This window comes from Papio anubis, chromosome 17 (assembly GCF_008728515.1).
Source record: "Papio anubis isolate 15944 chromosome 17, Panubis1.0, whole genome shotgun sequence".
Classification (NCBI taxonomy): Eukaryota; Metazoa; Chordata; class Mammalia; order Primates; family Cercopithecidae; genus Papio; species Papio anubis.
The window spans coordinates 18,391,457-18,412,171 of record NC_044992.1 but is presented as its reverse complement, the minus strand read 5'-3'; the positions used below and the strand labels follow the sequence as shown (position 1 = coordinate 18,412,171).

Genomic DNA, 20,715 nt, shown 5'->3' with positions numbered 1-20,715 from the left:
AAGGTATCCATGCTGCCTTAGCAAGGGTCTAGATCAAAAGGAGACAGTCCAGAGCCGGATGAGATGTGTGGGTTTCCTTCTCTCTAGTCTACACCTATTTCGGAGATGTCATTCTAGATACTAATAGGGATTCTAAATATTCTTGTTTTGTTGATAGAGTAATATCCTGGCCGGAGGCAGTGGCTCACACCTGTAATCCCAGCACTTTGGGAGACTGAGGCAGGAGGATTTCTTGAGGCCAGGAATTTGAAACCAGCCTGGGCAACATAGCAAGACCCCATATCTACTTTAAAAATATTTTTTTTGTCCGGGCGCGGTGGCTCAAGCCTGTAATCCCAGCACTTTGGGAGGCCGAGACGGGCGGATCACGAGGTCAGGAGATCAAGACCAGCCTGGCTAACACGGTGAAACCCCGTCTCTACCAAAAAAATACAAAAAACTAGCCAGGCGAGGTGGCGGGCGCCTGTAGTCCCAGCTACTCGGGAGGCTGAGGCAGGAGAATGGCGTAAAACCCGGGAGGCGGAGCTTGCAGTGAGCTGAGATCCGGCCACTGCACTCCAGCCTGGGCAACAGAGCAAGACTCCCTCTCAAAAAAAAAATATATATGTATTTTTTAAATAGGGTAATATCTTAACTTTAAGATAGGTGGGAAACTTCCTTTCTTCCTCCTCCCGTCCTGGCCCCCCCGTTGCACATCCCTGGAGAGCCCACCAGTGCGGCCGGGATCCATTGCCGGGTACCCGTTTACCTGGACTTGTCTGGAAGAATGTGGCGAGTCCCACATATGCTGATTTCATAAATCTACCCCTTCCAAGCCAGGGCCTTTGGCCGTGACTGTTTAATCACATAGGAGGAGTTCTGGCTGACGTTAGGTGTCATGAGAGTTTGAGCTCTTATATCCTCGCTGAGAAAAGTGGGGACATTCAGACAGCACAGAGCAGACAGGCGGGTTCCCTCTCTGCCAGACGAGCCGCCCCCAGCCTGCGCTCTGTCTCGGGAGCAAACAGGCATGCACCCTTCTTTCCAGGACACTGGTTAAAATGCAGAGCCAAGGAACACTGCGGCTCTGAGCCCACCCTGCCAATGACAATATTTCCAAGTGGAAATTGGATACGTTTTCCAGAGCCAAATATAATATGTTCTTTCCTGGATATCACTTAACAAACCTCTGACATCCGAGTCGTGTGTGCACAACAATGAAAAAATACCTTTCAGTGGCTCCCAGCGGTGAGCTCCCTCCACCCTGGTGTCCCTGGTCCTGGAGTATCTTCAGGACCCCACTCCCAGAAAGGTACAAACTCCCATTAGCCTCCCAAAGGAAGAGAACAGTCAGTATTACCTGGTTGAGCAAATATTTAACTTGTAGCGTATAAAGAAAGGTTGCCTACAAAAGAACAAGAGAGATGAATGTTAATGTTTCAGCCTTGCCACACAGCAGTGAGGGTCACACGGCAGGGAGCTGGGAGCCACAGCCAAGGCTCGGCTGCACGGAGCCACAGAGGCTGCCGTCTCAGGACAGGGCTGGGGCCAGGGGTTACGGCCCGGGGGCTTCCCACATCTCCTTTATGGGTGAATATGCCCCAAGCATATTCCCTCAGGCAAAAGGAGGTGCAGTTTCCCTAGGTGAATGGCCAGGACTCTTCTGGGGACACTGGCATGGAGAGGAGGCCCTGGGCACATTCCAGATGGGCACCTCCATATAGACTGGTCCTATGTGGTGGAATCATGAAAGATTGTTACATTTACAAGGTTTCAGGATAAATAAGTGAGCACACTGTCAATTCTGAGGGCAAATGGTGTCCCTAGATCCGTATATTGAAGCCCTAGTCCCCAGTGTGACTAACTGGAGGTCCTCAAAGGGAGATAAAATTAATATGAGGTCATTAGGGTGGGGCCCTAATCCAATAGGACTGGTGTCCTCATAAGAAGACAGGAGACACCAGGGTATGAATGCATAGGGGACAACCTGCAGAGGGTGGCCATCTGCAGGCCAAGGAGAGAGGCCGCAGAGGACACCAACCCTGCTACGCCTTGACCTTGGACTTCCAGCTTCCTGAACTGTAAGAAAATAAACTTCTGTTGTTTAGGCCCCCTAGTGTGTGGTATTATATTATGGAAGCCCCCGCAGACTAATTCAGCTACAGTCTCCAGCTAAATAACAAACACTTAGCTCTCAGGCCAGGCGTGGTGGCTCACACATGCAACCCAACACTGTGGGAGGCCAAGGCAGACGGATCGCTTGAACCCAGGAGTTCGAGACCAGCCTGGGAAACATGGTAAAATGCTGTCTCTACAAAAAAATATAAAAACTAGCTGGGCGTGGTGGTGTGCACCTGCAGTACCAGCTAATCGGGAGGCTGAGGTGGGAGGATCACTTGAGCCCAGGAGGCAGAGGTTGCAATGAGTGAAGATTGTGCCACTGCACTTCGGCCTGGGCAACAGAGTGACACCCTAGCTTTAAAAAAAAAAAAAAAAAAAAGCAAGACCTTGTCTCTAGAAAAACTAAAAAATTAGCCAAGTGTGGTGACTTGTGCTTGTAGTTCCAGCTACTCAGGAGGCTGAGACAGGATGATGGCTTGAGCCCAGGAGGTCAAGGGTGCAGTGAGCTATGACAATGTCACAATGTCCCTGCACTTCAGCCTGGGTGACAGCAATGAGACCCTGTCTCCAAAACAGCAAACAAACAAACAAAAAAACCACTTAGCTCTCATTGTTCATTGACCACACACAACTGTGTCAAACATTAACCCATGCTTACCGGTTCTGTGTGGTCAAACTCAGCAGACCAAAAAAAGTCTAAAGGTTCTAAGTGACACCCTCAGGGGTTCTCAGATGGGTGAGACTTTGCCCTTGTTTACAATGAAAGTTTGCACTCTTCTCTATGGATGATTCTGGAGGTCTCTCCAGCGCTACTCCAGACCTCCTGGAGCAGCCTCAATCTTGGTGTTCCTTGAGACAAACATCTGTTGTGTCCTTAACAGGCATAAATAAAAACAGGCTTCCTTGATGGGCACCAACAGCACAGATAAGAATCATCTAAGACTGAGCCAATGCACTGAGCTCACAGATATGGCGGCTACCTTTCACCCACGGACCCCAAGAAGGGAACCTCTTAGCCCTTAAGCACTTACAGGAAGAGCTGGAATGAAGATCGTGACATAGGTCTGGGTAAGCCTAAATAACGAAAAGAAAAACAACAACAAAAACTGTGATGGAGGCCTCTGTTTCCAGGGAAAGGTGGGCAGAAGAAAATAACTAAAACTGCCTTTTGCATCCTTGGCTCTTTCGAAATTAATAGGCTTAAGTTGCTGGAGCAGGCCGGGCGCGGTGGCTCACGCCTGTAATCCCAGCACTTTGGGAGGCCGAGGTAGGCAGATCATGAGGTCAGGAGTTCGAGACCACCTGGCTAACACAGTAAAACCCCGCCTTTACTGAAAATACAAAAAACAGCCAGGCGTGGTGGCGGCTGTCTGTAATCCCAGCTACTCGGGAGGCTGAGGCAGGAGAATCGTTTGAACCCGGGAGGAGGAGGTTGCAGTGAGCTGAGATCACGCCATTGCACTCCAGCCTGGATGACAGGGCGAGACTCCATCTCAAAAAAAAAAAAAAAAAAAAGAAAGAAAGAAAAAATTGCTAGAGCAAATGTGAAAATTTACATATAGAGCTTGTCATCTTATAACCCAGATAACCTTTCTTGGTTATTTGATGTCTTTATGTCTAGGACAGGGTTTTTCAACCTCAGCACTATGGCCAGGTAATTCTCCGCCTGTTGTAGGGTGCTGTCCCGAGCACTGCAGGATCTTTCACAGCCTCCTTGGCTTCTACCAGGAGCACCTGCCTACTGCCAGCTGTGATAACCGGAAATGTCTTCAGACGTTGCCAAATGTCTCCTAGTTCAGAGCCGCTGGTCTAGATTAGAGTTTTAAAAGCTCTTACCCAATTAAATCACTGGTTCTCAAACTTGGCAGCATATTAGAATTACCTAGGGTGCTTTGAAAGATACCGATACCCAGGCCTCACCCCAGACCAATTAAAACAGAATCCTGGCCGGGCATGGTGGCTCATGCACTTTGAGAGGCCGAGATGACAGATCCCATGAGGTCAGGAGTTTGAGGCCAGCCTCGCCAACATGATGAAACCCCGTCTCTACTAAAAGTTCAAAACTTAGCCAGGCGTGGTGGCGGGCGCCTGTAATCCCAGCTACTCGGGGGCCTGAGGCAGGAGAATTGGTTGAACCCGGGAGGCAGAGGTTGCAGCGAGCCAAGATCGCACCACTGCACTCCAGCCTGGGGGACAGAGCGAGACTTGGTCTCAAAAAAAAAAAACAAAACAAAACAGAATATTGAGTGGTAGGGAGCAGGGGCACAGGTGGATTTGAAAGCACCCAGGTGATTTTAATATCAACCAAGGTCAAGAATAACTAAGCTTTGAGCAAACGTCAGAAACTACCATCCCACATGCAGAGTGCTTGCAAATCTGTTTTCATTGAAAACTCTTAACCATGCAAGTCACCCAGGAGGGGAGGGGGAGTACATCTTAGGTGCCAGGTGAGGAAAGTATTAAGACCTAGGAGACGTCAGCCAAGGAGAGATTAGCACCACCTTGGTGTGTGGCCTTGTCCCTGGCCTTGGCTGCACCCAGACAGCATAATCTTTCTGTGGGACGGACACACAGTCCCGCCGTGACAGGTTCCATCTTACCTGGACACTTCCGGGTCCTGCCTGAAGAGCAGCAGGATGTGCTGGGTGTTGAGAAACAGCGCCCAGCAGGGGAAGCAGCAGAGGAGCAGAATGAGCGTACTCCGCTGTAGGATCACGCCCACGTGCCTCAGGTTCTGGCTGCCGTACGTCTGGGGTGCACACAGCCAAAATGAACCCATTAGCACAGACCCAGCACCCCAGCTGTCCCCTAAAAGCCTTCAATTGTGCCTCATAAAGAAGCAGGTTGGCTGGTGAGGTGGCTGACGCCTGTAATCCCAGCTACTCAGGAGGCTGAGGCACGAGAATCGCTTGAACCCGGGAGGCAGAGGTTGCAGTGAGCTGAGATCACGCCACTGCACTCCAGTCTGGCAGGCAGAGCAAGACTCCTCAAAAAAAAAAAAAAAAAAAAAAGAAGTCCATGGCCCTAGAGACTTTGCCCCAGTGTTTAGGTAGGATGAGGATGGTGTGAAGGATGCTTCTCAAACTCAGCTTCCATTAGCATCACCGGGGGATCACTTTCAAAACTCTGAGGCCAAGGTCTCACTAATGACATTCTGGACTTAATTCACCCAGGGCAGGATTCAGAGATCCATACCTTTTTAAAAAAAAAAATTCTAGGCCGGGCGCGGTGGCTCAAGCCTGTAATCCCAGCACTTTGGGAGGCCGAGGCGGGTGGATCACGAGGTCAGGAGATCGAGACCATCCTGGCTAACATGGTGAAACCCCGTCTCTACTAAAAATACAAAAAACTAGCCAGGCGTGGTGGCGGGCGCCTGTAGTCCCAGCTACTTGGAGGCTGAGGCAGGAGAATGGCGTGAACCTGGGAGGCGGAGCTTGCAGTGAGCCGAGATCACGCCACTGCACTCCAGCCTGGGTGACACAGCGCGAGACTCCGTCTCAAAAAAAAAGAAAAAAAAAAAAATTCTATTTAAAACAATTTTTCTTTTTACAGAAGTAAACAATCTGAAATTCACACTTCATTTATTTTTAGAGACTGGAAAAAAATTTTTTTTAGGGAGGCAAAGGTTACAGGGAGCCGAGATCCCGCCACTGCCCTCCAAGCTGAGCAACAGAGCCAGAATCCATCTCAAAAAAAAAAAAAAAAAAGCCAGGCTGGGCATTGTGGCTCATGCCTATAATCCCAACATGTTGGGAGGCTGAGGTAGGAGGATTGCTTGAGCCCAGGAGTTTGAGATCAGCCTGTGCACCATGGCAAAACCCCATCTCTACAAAAAATACAAAAAATTAGCTGGGTGTAGTGGTGCATGCCTGTAATACCAGGTACTTGAGAGGCTGAGGCAAGAGGATCGCTGGAGCTCAGGAGTTCGAGGCTGCAGTAAGCAATGGGTGTGCCACTGCAGCCTAGCCTGAGCGACAGAGCAAGCCCCTGTCTCAAAACAAAACAAGCCAAATTTTGCACATCTTTTCAAGTTGTGTGCATCTCCTCCAGCTCCAGGTTCAGTGACATCTCTGGTAGTCTGAAACTAACCAGAGGAACTACTTACACCCCTGGAATTGGCAAACACCACCAGTCATGTGTTTCCCTCCTTCCGCTTTCACCCTCCTTCCCCTTTCACCCAAGACCTGGTGAACATTTACCAGCCTGCCACTGGGTGGGGCCAGGCAAGCTGGGTTTTAACAAGCCCTCCAAGTTCAATGCACGCTCAATTTTGAGAGCCACAGAACTATAGCAAATTCAAACGTAGGGAGCAATAGAAGGGAATTTTACAAAATGTCCCCTATGTGATCAAAATATAGTGTAAGGCAGTTGTGCAGACAAAAAGTAGTTGACACAGCTGAAAGAAACCCAGTGACATTTCAAAGAAAGCAGGCCAGGAGAAGAGGAGCTGCCGGCCGATAGGCGCTGCAGGTGCTGGCTGCTGGGCTCTTCCTGCCAGTGGGGCTCTTCCTGCCACACTTGAGAAAAGATGTCTGAGGTCCCTGTGAGCGTGTGACCACTGCCATTTACCTGGGAGATGAGGGTGTCACAAGCAGAAGATAAACCGAATCCCACTGAGACACCAGTGACATTGATAACCTGCAAATAAACCCAAAGATAAGGCCCTGTAGAGTGAAAGGAGGAAAGGAAGACAAAATCCCTGTGTCTGTTGATGAGAACCTGCAAAGCTCCTCCTTCATCATTCACAAGTCAATTTTACCAACTTTGTTAGCTGCCTGGACCCCGCTCAGACCGAAGCCATTCTCACAGGTTTATCAAGAATTCTGGACAGAACTATTTTATATATATATGTGTGTGTATGTGTGTATATACATATACTTTTTTTTTTTTTTGAGACAGAGTCTCACTCTGTCGCCCAGGCTGGAGCGCAGTGGTGCAATCTCGGCTCACTGCAACCTCCACCTCCCGGGTTCAAGGGATTCTCCTGCCTCAGCCTCCCGAGTAGCTGGCACTACAGGCACGTGCTACCACAATAAGCTAATTTTTAGCCATTTTTAGTAGTGGCCAGGTTTCACCATGTTAGCCAGAATAGTCTCAATCTCTTGCCTCATGGTCTGCCCACGTATCCCCAAGGTGCTGGATCTGAGCGTGAATACCCAGCCCACGACCCCAGAACTACAGTATTGAAAATCAGGCTGCTTTGACCACTTCGCGCAGAAGTCATGTGGCGCAGACGCTGATATTTATGCGCTGTTCCTACCAGACGCACGCGCGGCGTGCATCCTGTTCCTGCCGGACTGCTGACCGTATGCATCCCACTATTCCTGGACACACTGTACGTGCATCACTGTTCACCAGACTGTTCGCATTACATCCCCGTATTTCTACCAGACACTGTGCGATGCATCACTGTTCCTACCAGACACTGACCATGTACATCCCCTTGTTTCCTGCCGGACACGCTGGCCGTTGCATCCCCGCACTGTTTCCTGGACACTTTATTACGTGCATCCCACTGTTCCTACCGGACACTTTATTACGTGCATCCCCCATTCCATTCCCCTGTTTCCCTTCCATCCATTCCTTGTCCCACTATTCCCTTCCATCCACTATTCCACTAGCCATTACATCCCATTCCCTACTGAACACTGGCATTCATCCCCACTGAACACTAGCCATTCACATCCATTCCACAAACTGGCCCATTCATCCCACTGTTCCTACCAGACACCTGGCCACGTGCATCCCCACTGTTCCTACCAGACACTGGCCACTTGCATCCCCACTGTTCCTACAGATGGGATTTCTGGAGTTACAATCATAAGGCTATTGTTTAAGAATTGTTGGCCAGGTTTAAGAATTGTTGGTTTATGCCTGTAATCCCAGCACTTTGGGAGGCCAAGGTGGGAGGACCGCTTGAGCCCAGGAGTTTGAGACCAGCCTAGGCAGCATGATGAAACGTCATCTCTACAAAAGTACAAAAACTAGCAGGCATGGTGGCACACTCCTGCAGTCCCAGCTATTTCTGGAGGCTGAGGTGAAAGGATCACTTGAGCCCAAGAAGCAGAGATTACAGTGAGCTTCTAGAGTGCAGTAGAGAGCACCACTGCACTCTAGCCTGGGTAATGGAGACCCTGACTCAAAAAAGAAAAAAAAAAAATCTGGCTGGGTGTGGTGGCTCATGCCTGTAATCCCAGCACTTTGGGAGGCCTAGGTGGGCAGATCATGAGGTCAGGAGTTTGGGACCAGCCTGACCAATACAGTGAAACCCCATCTCTACTAAAAATACAAAAATTAGCCAGGCATGGTGGCGGGCGCCTGTATTCCCAGCTACTCAGGAGGCTGAGCCAAGAGAATCACTTGAACCCGGGAGGCAGAAGTGGCAGTGAGTTGAGATCGTGCCACTGCTCTCCAGCCTGGGCGACACAGCGAGACTCTGTCTCAAAAAAAAAAAAAAAAAAAAAAAAAAAATTATTAAGCAGAGCCTAAATTCCAGTGAAACATCTGACACCAACCAGTTTGAAGACCCACATAGAGGAACTGAATCAGCACGAGAACACAGTTTCTTCATCTCCCTGTCCCATGACTTCACGCTGCACTCTTCAACCAAACAACAATCACACTTCAGCCCATTCGAAAACCCTTAAAAACTCTAGCCCCAAACTCCTTGGAGAGACTGATTTGAGGTTTCCTCATTCAGTGGCCTTACAATTAAACCTCTTTCACTGTTGCAACCTGGCGACTTGGATTATTGACTTGCCATGAGCAAGTCGACGAACCTATTATGGTTACAAGATCTTGGCTGGGTTAAGGACACGTACAAGTTTAGAAGCGGAAAAGTCTAGGCTAGAGGCGATTACCCAGCCTTTCTCTTTTAAAAAGTCACTTTGCGCCAGGCGCGGTGACTCACGCCTGTAATCCCAGCACTTTGGGAGGCCGAGGCGGGCGGATCATGAGGTCAGGAGATGGAGACCATCCTGGCTAACACGGTGAAACCCCATCTCTACTAAAAAATACAAAAAATTAGCCTGGCATGGTGGCGGGCGCCTGTATTCCCAGCTACTCGGGAGGCTGAGGCACGAGAATGGCGTGAACCCGGGAGGCTGAGGCACGAGAATGGCGTGAACCCGGGAGGCGGAGCTTGCAGTCAGCCAAGATCGTGCCACTGCACTCCAACCTGGGTGACAGAGCAAGACTCTGTCTCAAAAAAAAAAAAAGTCACTTTGCTCTCCAATTTCAGCAATCAGGGACACTTCTTCTGGGAATGCAATGGCACAGTAGCACAGAAAAGTCCACCTGCTGGAGACCTAGCATGGCCTGCGTCCGTACCCGGGGGGGCACTGGGAGTGCAGAGGCAGTCTGAAGTCCAGGCTAGTGCCAGAGGCTTTCCAGGTATGCTCACCTTCACCAGGGTTAGCAGCAAACCCTGAAGCTTTGGGGAACCCAGGGCAGTGCCCCCCAAACCAGGGAGTGGTATCGCAGGATGTCTGATGCACTCCCTGTCTGGAATCTGGTACCTCCACTTGATTCTACAGCAGGGAACCTGTGGACAACAGCCCAAACTGCACCTGGCCTGGAAGCACTGACTTTGATAAGTCCTTGGCCACATCCTGCAATTCCTTGGCCAAAGAGAATCTGCTGAGTCTTGCTAAGTGCATTTCTGTCTTCTCCTCTATTGCAAATACAATACTTAAAAACAAAATGGATAATTAAGCCTGGGATTTGTCCATGTTGCCCACTATAGCCAAAATAAAATAAGTCATGCTGGGACAGTGGCTCACGCCTGTAATCCCAGCACTTTGGGAGGTCGAGGAGGGCGGATCACAAAATCAGGAGTTCAAGACCCACCTGACCAACATGGTGAAACCCCATCTCTCCTAAAAATACAAAAAATTAGCTGGGTGTAGTGGCGCATGCCTGTAATCCCAGGCTGAGGCAGGAGAATCGTTTGAACCCCGGAGGTGGCGGCTGCAGTGAGCCAAGATCGCACCACTGCACTCCAGATTGGGCGACAAAGCGAGACTCCATTTATAAATAAATAAATAAATAAGCCATATGTACTCATAGCTAGTTCCACATATACTTGGTGACTAGTTCCCAGGCATCTTGCATAGTTCATGGGTAGCAAACTCAAATGCCTGGCGAGACCAGGCAGATCAAGTGAAACTGTGTCTCCGTCAGGGCAGGAGGAAAGGAAAGGAACATACACCTGCCCGAGAGCCACTGAATCCACTTTTCTAGAAATACTCTAACTAGACAAACCAAACCCTTTGGTCTTGCGTGCCCAGTTGACAACTCCTGGCTGAGACTGATGACATGTCTCTGGTTTGGGGGAGTTCACATCTACTATACGGAGAGGATTTGCAGATCTTTCCAATTTTAAATTTGGACACAAAGATCTAGACTGTCACCTTCCAGACTCCTTTCTAGATTAGGACTCTCAGTAAGACAGACAACTGAGGGGTGGGCATGGGGGAAGTCAGTTCCACCGAGGAAGTCAGACTTCAACGCCCCTTTTACTGTTCCCCTCCCCAAGCTGTGGGACCAAGAGTGGGAACGAGTTCCATGGATTAGAAATAAAATGATGTAGGCCGGGTGCTGTGGCTCATGCCTGTAATCCCAGCACTTTGGGAGGCCGAGGCGGGTGGATCACCTGAGGTCAGGAGTTCAAGACCAGCCTGAGCAACAAGGTGAAACCCCGTCTCTACTAAAAATACAAAAATTAGCCAGACGTGGTGGCAGACACCTGTAGTACCAGCTACTCAGGAGGCTGAAACGGGAGAAGTGCTTGAACCCAGGAGGCAGAGGTTGCAGTAAGCCGAGACTACACCACTGCACTCCAGCCTGGGTTGGAGGGAGACTCCGTCTGAAAAAAAAAAAAAAAAAGAAAGACATAAGATGATGTGAGGCTGGGCGCAGTGGCTCACGCCTGTAATCTCAGCACTTTCGGAGGCCAAGGCAGGTGGATTGCTTGAACTCAGGAGTTGAAGACCAGCCTGGGCAACATGGTGAAACCCCATCTCTACTAAAAATACAAAAATTAACCAAGTGTGGTGGCGCCTGCCTGTAACCCCAGCTACTCAGGAGGCTGAGACAGGAGAATCGCTTGAACCCGGGAGGCGGAGGTTGCAGTGAGCCGAGATTGCACCATTGCACTCCAGCCTGGGTGACAGAGTAAGACTTCGTCTCAAAACAAAAAAACAAAATAAAATAAAATAAATAGAAATGAGAAGATGTGGTAGACAGGATAATGCCCCCCAAGATGTCCCCATCCCAATCCCCAGAACCTAGGAATCTGCAAGGTACACGGCATAGGGGAATTAAAGTTGCAGCACCTCGATTTTAGGCCATGAAACCCACTTCAGACTTCTGCACTCCAGCACTGTAAGAGAATAAGTCTGTGCAGGTTTCGACCACTACATTTTGGTGATTTGTTATAGTAGCAGCAGGAGACAAACACAGACAGTGTTGGTAGACCTGCCGGAAAGCCCATACGTACCGCGATCGCCAGCGTGACTGCGTCCAGCTCCAGCTTGCCCAGGTGGCCACAGAACACGGAGCTTATGAAGCTGATCAGGAACACCATCAGCTGAACCAAGAACTGGGAAGAGAGGGGAACGGGAAGGGAGGTGAGTGCCCACCATCGCAGGGAAGCCTGGGGCCCCAAGGATGACCCCGACCCAACAAGTCCAGTCAGAAATAAAGAAATCCGACTTCAGTGAGCCTCTGCCACCTTTCACAGGCAAATGTGTAATTTCTGGGGCTGGGGATGGGAGGCTTTTTGAAATATTAAAACATGTATTTGCAACCACTGGGTCAGAATCACTTTTTTCTGAGGCAGCTTTCAGTTTTCTTTTCTTTTTGAGGCGGAGTCGCTCTGTCGCCCAGGCTGGAGTGCAGTGGCTGGATCTCAGCTCACTGCAAGCTCTGCCTCCCAGTTCGCCATTCTCCTCTCAGCCTCCCGGTAGCTGGGACCCTGGCGCTACCTCACCCGGCTAGTTTTTGTAATTTTAGTAGAAGCGAGGAGTTTCACTACATGTTAACTTCAGGATGGTCACCGATCTCCTCATATTATCTCGGCCTCCCAAAGTGCTGAGACCAAACAGCTTCCAGCCAACACCTTTTTGAGACAGAGTCTCACACTGTCACCTGGACTGGGTGCGGTGGCTCGTCTTGGCTCACTGCAGCCTCCGCCGGGTTCAAGTGATTCTCCTCAGACCTCTGAGCAGCTGGGATTATAGGCGCCCTGCATGCCTAATTTTGGATTTCTAGTGAGGCGGGGTTTCACCATGTTAGTCAGGCTGGTCTCGAACTACTGACCTCATGATCCGCCCGCCTCGGCCTCCCAAAGTGCTGGGATTACAGGCATGAGCCACCACGCCCAACCTGCCTTTTTGGTTTTTCGCTTCAGTTTCTCAAGCCATACATCACATTAAATTTCCTCTGAAATCTGCAGAGGCGGCCTTCTGGGATAACCCCCTTGTTATCCAAGATTCCTAGTGCAGACTGGAGGGAATGCGGCCTTCAACAACAAGAACTCATTCCAGCAAGGAAGTCCGTAGACCAGAGGAGCCGGAGGTAGCGATGAGATTATCCATTTGGAGTCCCAGTGGGATCTGGACTCTCAGGGTGAAACATTACGGGCCTGCTGAACACCTTGCAATCTAGGAAGCCTCAGATGTGAGGGTAAATTCTGGAATATTGAACCATTCTTCCTCGAAATTCCAGGCGGCAATTCTATGAATTGCTCCACAGTGCTTTCACTACAGGAATGGATAATGCGCTTATTTCTGGAGGTTAACTTAAAATCACCTCCTGCCCCCCACCCACTAGACCCAGGCCGTCCAGTATCTTTCTTGAGGAAGCCCCTCTCCCCTGACAGGCTACATGGCCCAAAATGGGGGGTTCGCCTGATCCCTGTTCCCTAGGAGAGAATGGGTGCCTAAGGATTTGCTGCTGCCGCCGCTGCCTGCATCTGCCCCATGGGGCCCTCACTGAAGCTGGTACCCCAGAGTTGGTGATGCTGCTGCTGGTCCAGCCGCAAGGCTGCCTCTCGCCGCCCTCAAGAAGAACAGAATCCTGTGCTGAGCCCATAGAAAGGCCCCTCTTTTAGGGTTCCAATGACTTAGCTTCATTGGACCTCCACCAGGCTCACACACAGCCCATCTGCCAGCTCTGCAGCCAACCCAAAATGGCTACATCAGGACCTCATCAGGCCCCCAAGCCATGATGGTTCCGATGATCTCCCTCTTTTCTTCCCTAGAATCCACATCTGGGGAGAGACCATTTGCAACTCCTGTGATGGGCCCAGAACTTCAGAGCATGCAAAGCCTGTTCCTAACCCTAGGGGTGTGTGTGTGTGTGTGTGTGTGTGTGTGTGTGTGTGTGTGTGGTTGTAGGAGAATTATCTTTCTTGTATCAACTCCTACATGATCCAGGCACCTCTCTCACTACCACAGAAGCCTAATGTGAATTTAATCGCCAACAGTCCCCCACTACTGAACGTGAGGGGCACTTTTGCAATGTTCTGCATGAGTAAGCCAAAATGAGACAGAAGACGGGAATAAAAAGGGGGCGGCGTGGAGGTGTCAATAAAAAAGGCTGGGATGAAGAACCAGATGCTGTAGAATCTAAACTTAGAGCCAATGGACGCCCCGTAGGCCTGTACTGGGAACGGTGCCACATGATTTAGGCATTGTCACCACCCTTACAGATGTCCCCATTAGGTGGAGCTTGGTGTCTCTTTAAATTGTGAATTCATGTACTTGTAAAGGCCACAGGGTCCTTTTTGCTTGTAAACTCGGCATCACTTCCAAATCTTTTCAGCTCACTGTGCTTTAAGCTTTTGCATATCATCTGTCACAAGCGGTTGTGTTCACAGAATCTGTCTTCTCCTTTCCCACGGAACATCGCGTTTCCACTCCACAGTTCCCTGCCTCCCTGCGGGCCACCTGTGAGCTGATTTCCATGGCTTCGCGTGGAAACGTGCTGCTCGGTCTCCCCTGCTACCCCATCTTTGGAGTGCCGCCCAGATTTTACCATCACAAATTGCACTGCCCTGAACATCTTTCTCACTTGGGTGGGAGCCCGTCCAAGGGTGGGAATCATTAGATGTCTTGGATACAAAAGTCCAGGAAGTTGAGCTGAGTTAGACTAATCCATGTGAGATGCACCTTCAATGTCAATGCCAGCAAAAATAGTTTTCTGAGAGCCGCTGCGGCTCTGCCAGGGTTACAGCAACAATCCTGAGTCGGGCGGCCTCATGCAGCCGGCCCATCCTGAAAGTCCGTGCCAGGGATCTCGGCTTCAGTCCAGATTTACTAACCTCTTCTCAGATCTTGGTTTCAAGCCCTTTGGGTGAACACTTGGCCACAGACTGTGGATCATGTACATAAGGGTCACCTGGGAGGCTTTGCCCTGGACCATCGCAAGCCCCAGGAGGTTAGGCCGGGCTCAGTGGCTCATACCTGTAATCTCAACACTTTGGGAGGCCGAGGCGGGTGGATCACCTGAGGTCAGAAGTTCGAGACCAACATGGTGAAGCCCCGTCTCTACTAAAATAATAAAAAATTAGCTGGGCGCAGTGGTGCACACCTGTAATCCCAGCTACTAGGGAGGCTGAGGCAGGAGAATTGTTTGAACCCAGGAGGCAGAGGTTGCAGTGAGTGGAGATCGAACCGCTACACTCCAGCCTGGGCGACAGAGACTCCATCTCAAAAAAAAAAAAAAAAAGAAAGAAAGAAAAGGCCCAGGAGGTCCATGGGGCTGAGGAATCTTCATTTCAGTATATCCCCACGCTCCCTCATACACACCCAGGCAAGATGCATGTGGTCCAGGGTCACACTTTGAGTGCTCCAGACCCTCTGGGACTGTGCTATCACAGAGCGTATTTCTGTGCCCAGGGAATGAACCAATTCTGGACAAAGGCCTGTTCCGCTAGATGTCTCAGCAGCTGCTGTCTGAAGAACAGCCTGAACTGGCAGTGGCTTGGACAGAGCTGAATGGATGACAGAAATTGCCAGACTGGGCCAGGCACGGTGGCTCATACCTGCAATCGCAGCACTTGGGGAGGCTGAGGCGGGAAGACTGCTTGAGCCCAGGAGTTCAAGACCAGCCCAGGCAACATTTTGTAGAGACCACATCTCTACAAAAAAATACCAAAAATAGCATGCATGGTGGCACGCACCTGTGATCCCAGCCACTCAGGAGCCTGAGGCATGAAGGATCACTTGAGCTCAGGAGTTTGAGGCTGCAGTGAGTCACCCACACCACTGCATTCCAGCCTGGATGACAGAGCAAGACCCTGTCTCAAACAAAGAAACTTCCAGACTGACCGTTGCGCCGTCCCTTCTTGTCACAGCGACCCTGCTCAGATTTTGGCTGGACAACAATAAGCAAACTTGGCAGCCAGATAAAGACTTTCAATGCCTGGTGGCTTTAGAAGTTGCTCTCCAGGGAGAGCACCTGTCAGGCACCTCCAGACAGCCTCTCCTACCCCCTCCCATGACTGCTGAAAGTTCACTCACTGGAAAGAAGCTGAGAGGTCACCTGGGACAGCCCCCCTTCCTTTACATGCGAGGACACACAGCCCAGGAGGTTTTGTAATCAGCCCAGCCACCTGACTCTCAACTCAGATGGTTACATACAGCCACTGTCTTTGGAGCACGAAGTACATCCAAGCACTGGGGGAACAGGTGTGAGTTAGACACCATTACTCCATTTCTGCCCCGTGGGACCCACAGTACAGATGGTTCTGACTTCCAATTTTTCAACTTTGCAGTGGTGCGAAAGCAACGGACATTCAGTAGAAACTCTACTTGGAATTTGGGATATTGATCTTTTCCCAGGCTAGTAATGTGTAGTGTCAGACTTGCAGTGCCTGTCAGGGCAGTGGGCCACAGCTGCCCATCAGCCCTGCCATCACAGTAGACTGTGTTGCCAGCATTTTTTGGGTATTGTTTTGTGTTTTCGCATCCCATCATGAGTACAAAACGGCCATATGTGTCTCCTGCTTCTGGGGAAAAGAACTGAAGATAATTGGCCAGCATAGGGGTGGCAAGCCAGTCACGGCCGTCCCACGCAAGTCAGGACTCTTGCAATCCATGATCTCATCCTTTAGAGGCATTTCGACTTAATGATACTTTCAGTGCACGTAACCCCATCGTAAGCCAGGGAGCATCTGCAGAGTAGGGAAAGATGTTCAAAACGCAATAAATTACACAGCTCAAGACATTTGTGTGATGCGCTACGGGGTGCAACAGAGAATTCAGAGGTTTCTGGGGGAAACGAAGTGGAGCTGAAACCTGCATGATGAGCAAGTCAATGTCAAATAGTCGGGTACCAGAGACTTGTCTGTAGGGGAGGACTTTCCAGGCTGAGGCACTGAAAGGAGGCTGGGTGGAGGGTATAACCAGGAGATAGGGACGAGAGATGAGGCTGGAGGGCTGGCCAGGCCCTGGCCATAGAGGGCTTTGCAGGACCAAGGAAAAGGTTCTGAGCAGGAGGCATAAGCTCAGATGGGCATTTAAAAAGTGGATCCCTCTGAGAGGTATTTAAGCAGTTAAAGCCAAAGGCCTTGGTGAGGACAGATTGGAGGAGGAAACGGGGAGTAGAGGCGGCGGGGGCCGGACCTCACCCGGCTTTCCTCTGTCCAGCTCCTGCCATCTTTGACTCCTTCCTCTCACCCTTTGAATGGGAGGAAGCGCCATCCCTGTAGGTCTTCTCTTCCTCAGGCCTAGGCCCGGTCTGTCTCTGACCAGGCTTCTCCTGCAGAATCTGGTGTCAGTAACCACTTCCTGATCAATATCTTCTCCATTGCCTTCAGGATACAATTCAAAAGGTCAGCCTGCATTTTTCCCTTTGTGTGTCCTGGGTAAAGTGGGTCTCTCCAGATCCCCCACCTCACCCTCCTCAACCTGCCTGTCTTATCTGATATTTCTGCCCTGCAGCCCTAGAAGGTCCGCCAGCTCCTTCCCATACAAGTGGAAACAATTCCTTGAGTTGGGGCCTAGGCTATCCCACCTCTGTTACATCCTGGGCAATGCCCGGGGGTCCACCTTTGGTGTTACTTTTCAGAACTTTTGCTGTTTGAAGTTTCTCGATTCAGCCAGGTGATGAGAGGCTGATGACAAAGAGGAGGCACAGCTGGAGTACCTGAGGCCAGGTATCTGCACATTCCTTCCCTTGCAAATCCAGTCTTCCTCAAGCTCTCTCCAAGATAAAATGGACACATCTTTTGAGAAGTAAGCACCATTCGGCTCACACTTTCCATTGTGTTATGGGTTATTCTCTTTACAAAGGCCTCATTTAAAGCCCAGTGAGACCTCAAGGGTCAGGGTTAACTTGAGAGGTCTGGAAGGGAGATGGCGAATAAGAGAGAAAATTACAGAGAGGAGAGCCAGATAGGGCATCTTCCTCATGTTATGTTGGACACTTGGAGTAGAAAGTATTGGACAATGAGCATGGGAAAAGAAGGGGATGGTCTCTCCTTATCCCATGCCCTTTAGCAAACAGAAAACTTTGCAGCAGATGGGATTAGAGATGGGAGACAGACCCAGGCGGGTCCACATACACTTCATGAAAGACTAAAACAGGTAGCAAAACTCTACAATCACATTTTCACAAAGCAGAGACACACACGCACAAAGGACTGGAAGGAAATTCCAGTCCCAAATTACCTCTCAGTGGTGAGATTTCAGAGGGTTTTTTCCTTTTATTGGTCTTGGTTTTCTATTTTTTTCTACAGTAAATATGCATGACATTTGTAATAAACACAGTGGCATACATGCATGTACATACAAAGGTGAGGTCCCCAGTGTGTCAATCCAGCGCTCATCCCTGGAGACCTGGAGAGGCACCCCACAACAAGGGGATCAGGCTACTAGGAGGGCTGGATTTCAGAAACCTGCCCTGTTATTATTATTATTGTTATTATTATTATTGCTATACTATTAAAGCAATAACAGGCTGGGCAAGGTGGCTCATGCTTATAATCCCAGCCCTTGGGAGGCCGAAGGCAGGAGGATTTCTTGAGCCCAGGAATTCAAGCAATGGGCAACACAGGGAGACCCTATCTCTAACCCAAAATACAAAAATTAGCCAGGCATGGTGGTGTGTGCCTGTAGTCTCCACTGCTTCAGAAGTTGAGGCTGCAGCGAGCTGTGATCGCACTACTGCACGCCAGCCTGGCCGACAGATCAAGACCCTGTCTCAAAAAATAATAATAATAAAACAATAATAGCCTTAGAAAGCCGCTTCTTACAGCAGCTCTGTGAGGGAGTGTTAGGACAAGACACGATTATTATCTCCATTTTACAGATGAATACGCAGAGACCAGAAGAGGTTAAGAGGCTGTTTCAATCCGCACAGCTGCTTCCTGACTTACTTTTGGAGGTCAAAGCAGGGCATGCAGCCCCAGGTCTTGAGATTCCAAATCATGAGGTGTTTCTTTATTTTTGTTTTTTTGAGACAGAGTTTTGCTCTTTTTGCCCAGGCTGGAGTGCAATGGCGCTATCTCGGCTCACTGCAACCTCCACCTCCCAAGCAGCTGGGATTACAGGCGTCTGTCACCACGCCTGGCTAATTTTTTTTTTTTTTTTTTTTTTTTTTGCATTTTTAGTAGAGACGGGGTTTCACCTGGTTAGCCAGGATGGTCTCGATCTCTTGACCTCGTGATCCGCCTGCATCCGCCTCCCAAAGTGCTGGGATTACAGGCGTGAGCCACCGGGCCCCGCGGTCGTCCAGGCTGGAGTGCAGTGGCATGATCTGGCTCACTGCAACCTCCACCTCCCAGGTTCAAGCGATTCTCCTGCCTCAGCCTCCCAAGTAGCTGGGATTACAGGTGTCTGCCACCACACCTGGATTATTATTATTATTATTATTATTATTATTTTTGCATTTTTGGTAGAGACGGGGTTTCACCAGGTTAGCCAGGATGGTCTCGATCTCTTGACCTCATGATCCGCCTGCATTGGCCTCCCAAAGTGCTGGGATTACAGGCGTGAGCCACCGTGCCCGGCCCCAAATCATGAGTTCTTTCTGGTCTGTAAGAACGCATCGCTGATGGATCTTCATTCCATGGCTTTGACCTCGGCATTACTCTTGCTGTCCTGCACACCACAGCGTGTGCCACAATATCCCACAAACCACCGAGTCCCCACTCCAGGGGCACAGCGGCCCCCCTCAGCCTGCGCAGGTGCAGAATGTGGGCCTCAAAGTCAAAAGCTTATTCACGCCTTTAGTGCATACCAGTCGCTTCTGGTGCAGCGTCCTACCCTCTCGGTTTGAAAACCACCCAAGCTGGCAGGAGAACGTGGATAGGATTATATTTTTGTGGTTTTAAAAACCACATTACTTTTAGGAGACAAGGCAGAAACAGCCCTAACCTAATGATTAAAAAGAAAAGAATCCCACAGATAAGAACACCTCAATCCCACAAAGAACCACATTAAAACCCCTTTTTTCTGTTACATACATACTACTGGCAGGGAGAGGGTGGTACAGGATGCCTCTGGTTTCCTCGGTGGAGGTTGACTTAATTCTGAAGAAATCATTTCGCAGCTCTAAGTCCACGACAGACCACGCACCTCCTCCTCCATGCCTCGGGATTATTTAGATCGCTGAGCTTCCAAACTTTTTACAGCTAATTTTCAAAGAAACAAGTTCCCTCGTGTTTTGAAGTTCAGGCAACTTGTGCTTTGTTGGTTGAAATCAGCTCCCAGAGAAGGCAGCCCCGGATGCAAATGCAGCCTGGACCTGCTTGAGCCCCGTTAGGCGCAAAGGTCCCAGCTCCCCGGTGTCTCCTGGCGCAGGAGGCGGGAGCCGCCGGCCTCTCCGGGCCAACGTGCGCCTAGGCGCATGCCAGCCGTGCCCGCAGTGCCCCGCGGGGCTCCCAGTCGGGTGGTGTGGAGCGGAGGGCGGCCGGGACGCAGGCGGAGGAGCTGGGGTGCCTGCCCGGCTCCTGGCACTATGCTCCCCGGCGCCCGCCCGCGGCCAGCTCGCTCTATCCCCAAACTCCGCCAAATCACCCGCGGAGGCAGGACTCACCAGGCCCCCAGCTCGCCGGGACCGGCCTCCCACGGAGGCCACCTTACTCACCGCCGGGCCCGCCAGGACCAAGAGCGCCCGCAGCTCCTCTCGGAAGGCGGACAGCCGCAGGCAGCGCGACCCACGGAGCTCAAGGGTGGCCTCCGGGCCTCCGCGCACGGGCGCGGGCTCCTCAGGATCCTCCATGTGACTGGCGCGCTGCGGCCGGGTAGCGCGGAGGCAGGCAGTGGGGACCGCGCAACGCAGCCCGCTCTGCAGTCCCCGCCCCGGCCGCCCGCCCAGAGCCCGCCCCGCGCCTGGCGCCCGGGGGCCCGACTGAGCTCGCAGCCAGGCAGCCTGCGACCTTGGGCGCACCCTTTGCACCTTTTTCTGCACCACTGCGGACGCCTGCGGGTCTTGCAAAGACCAAGGAACTCCTGCACTTGGAAGGCAAAGTTTGAAAAAGCTCTGCAAACTAACGGAATGCGCTCCGGGGGCTGGGTCCTCCAAGTCTCGCGGACGCCAGGACTCACCCCGGCTCTGCACCTCCGCTGGGAGTTTCAGGTTCTGAATGACCTGGCGTGGAAGGAC

General features: G+C 50.8%; 1 protein-coding gene across 6 annotated transcripts in view; it reads right to left on the bottom strand.

Moving 5' to 3' along the window:
- Nucleotides 1–20,429, bottom strand: part of SLC47A1 (solute carrier family 47 member 1) — a 46,763-nt gene extending 26,334 nt beyond the window's left edge. For 4 of the 6 annotated variants that reach the window (XM_031657408.1, XM_031657410.1, XM_031657411.1 and 1 more), the window contains exons 1-6: nt 20,197–20,429; nt 11,600–11,701; nt 6,670–6,738; nt 4,701–4,849; nt 3,132–3,174; nt 1,340–1,384 (exon numbers count right to left, since the gene is read on the bottom strand). In XM_031657408.1, coding sequence (XP_031513268.1) covers nt 1,340–1,384; nt 3,132–3,174; nt 4,701–4,849; nt 6,670–6,738; nt 11,600–11,701; nt 20,197–20,331 — 543 coding nt within the window. In that variant the 5' untranslated portion in view covers nt 20,332–20,429. Of the gene's footprint in view, nt 1–1,339; nt 1,385–3,131; nt 3,175–4,700; nt 4,850–6,669; nt 6,739–11,599; nt 11,702–19,573; nt 20,155–20,196 lie in introns of those variants that run through there. The other 2 variants (XM_009189860.4, XM_031657409.1) reach the window with 2 other exon arrangements.
- Nucleotides 20,430–20,715: the final 286 nt, after the last annotated feature.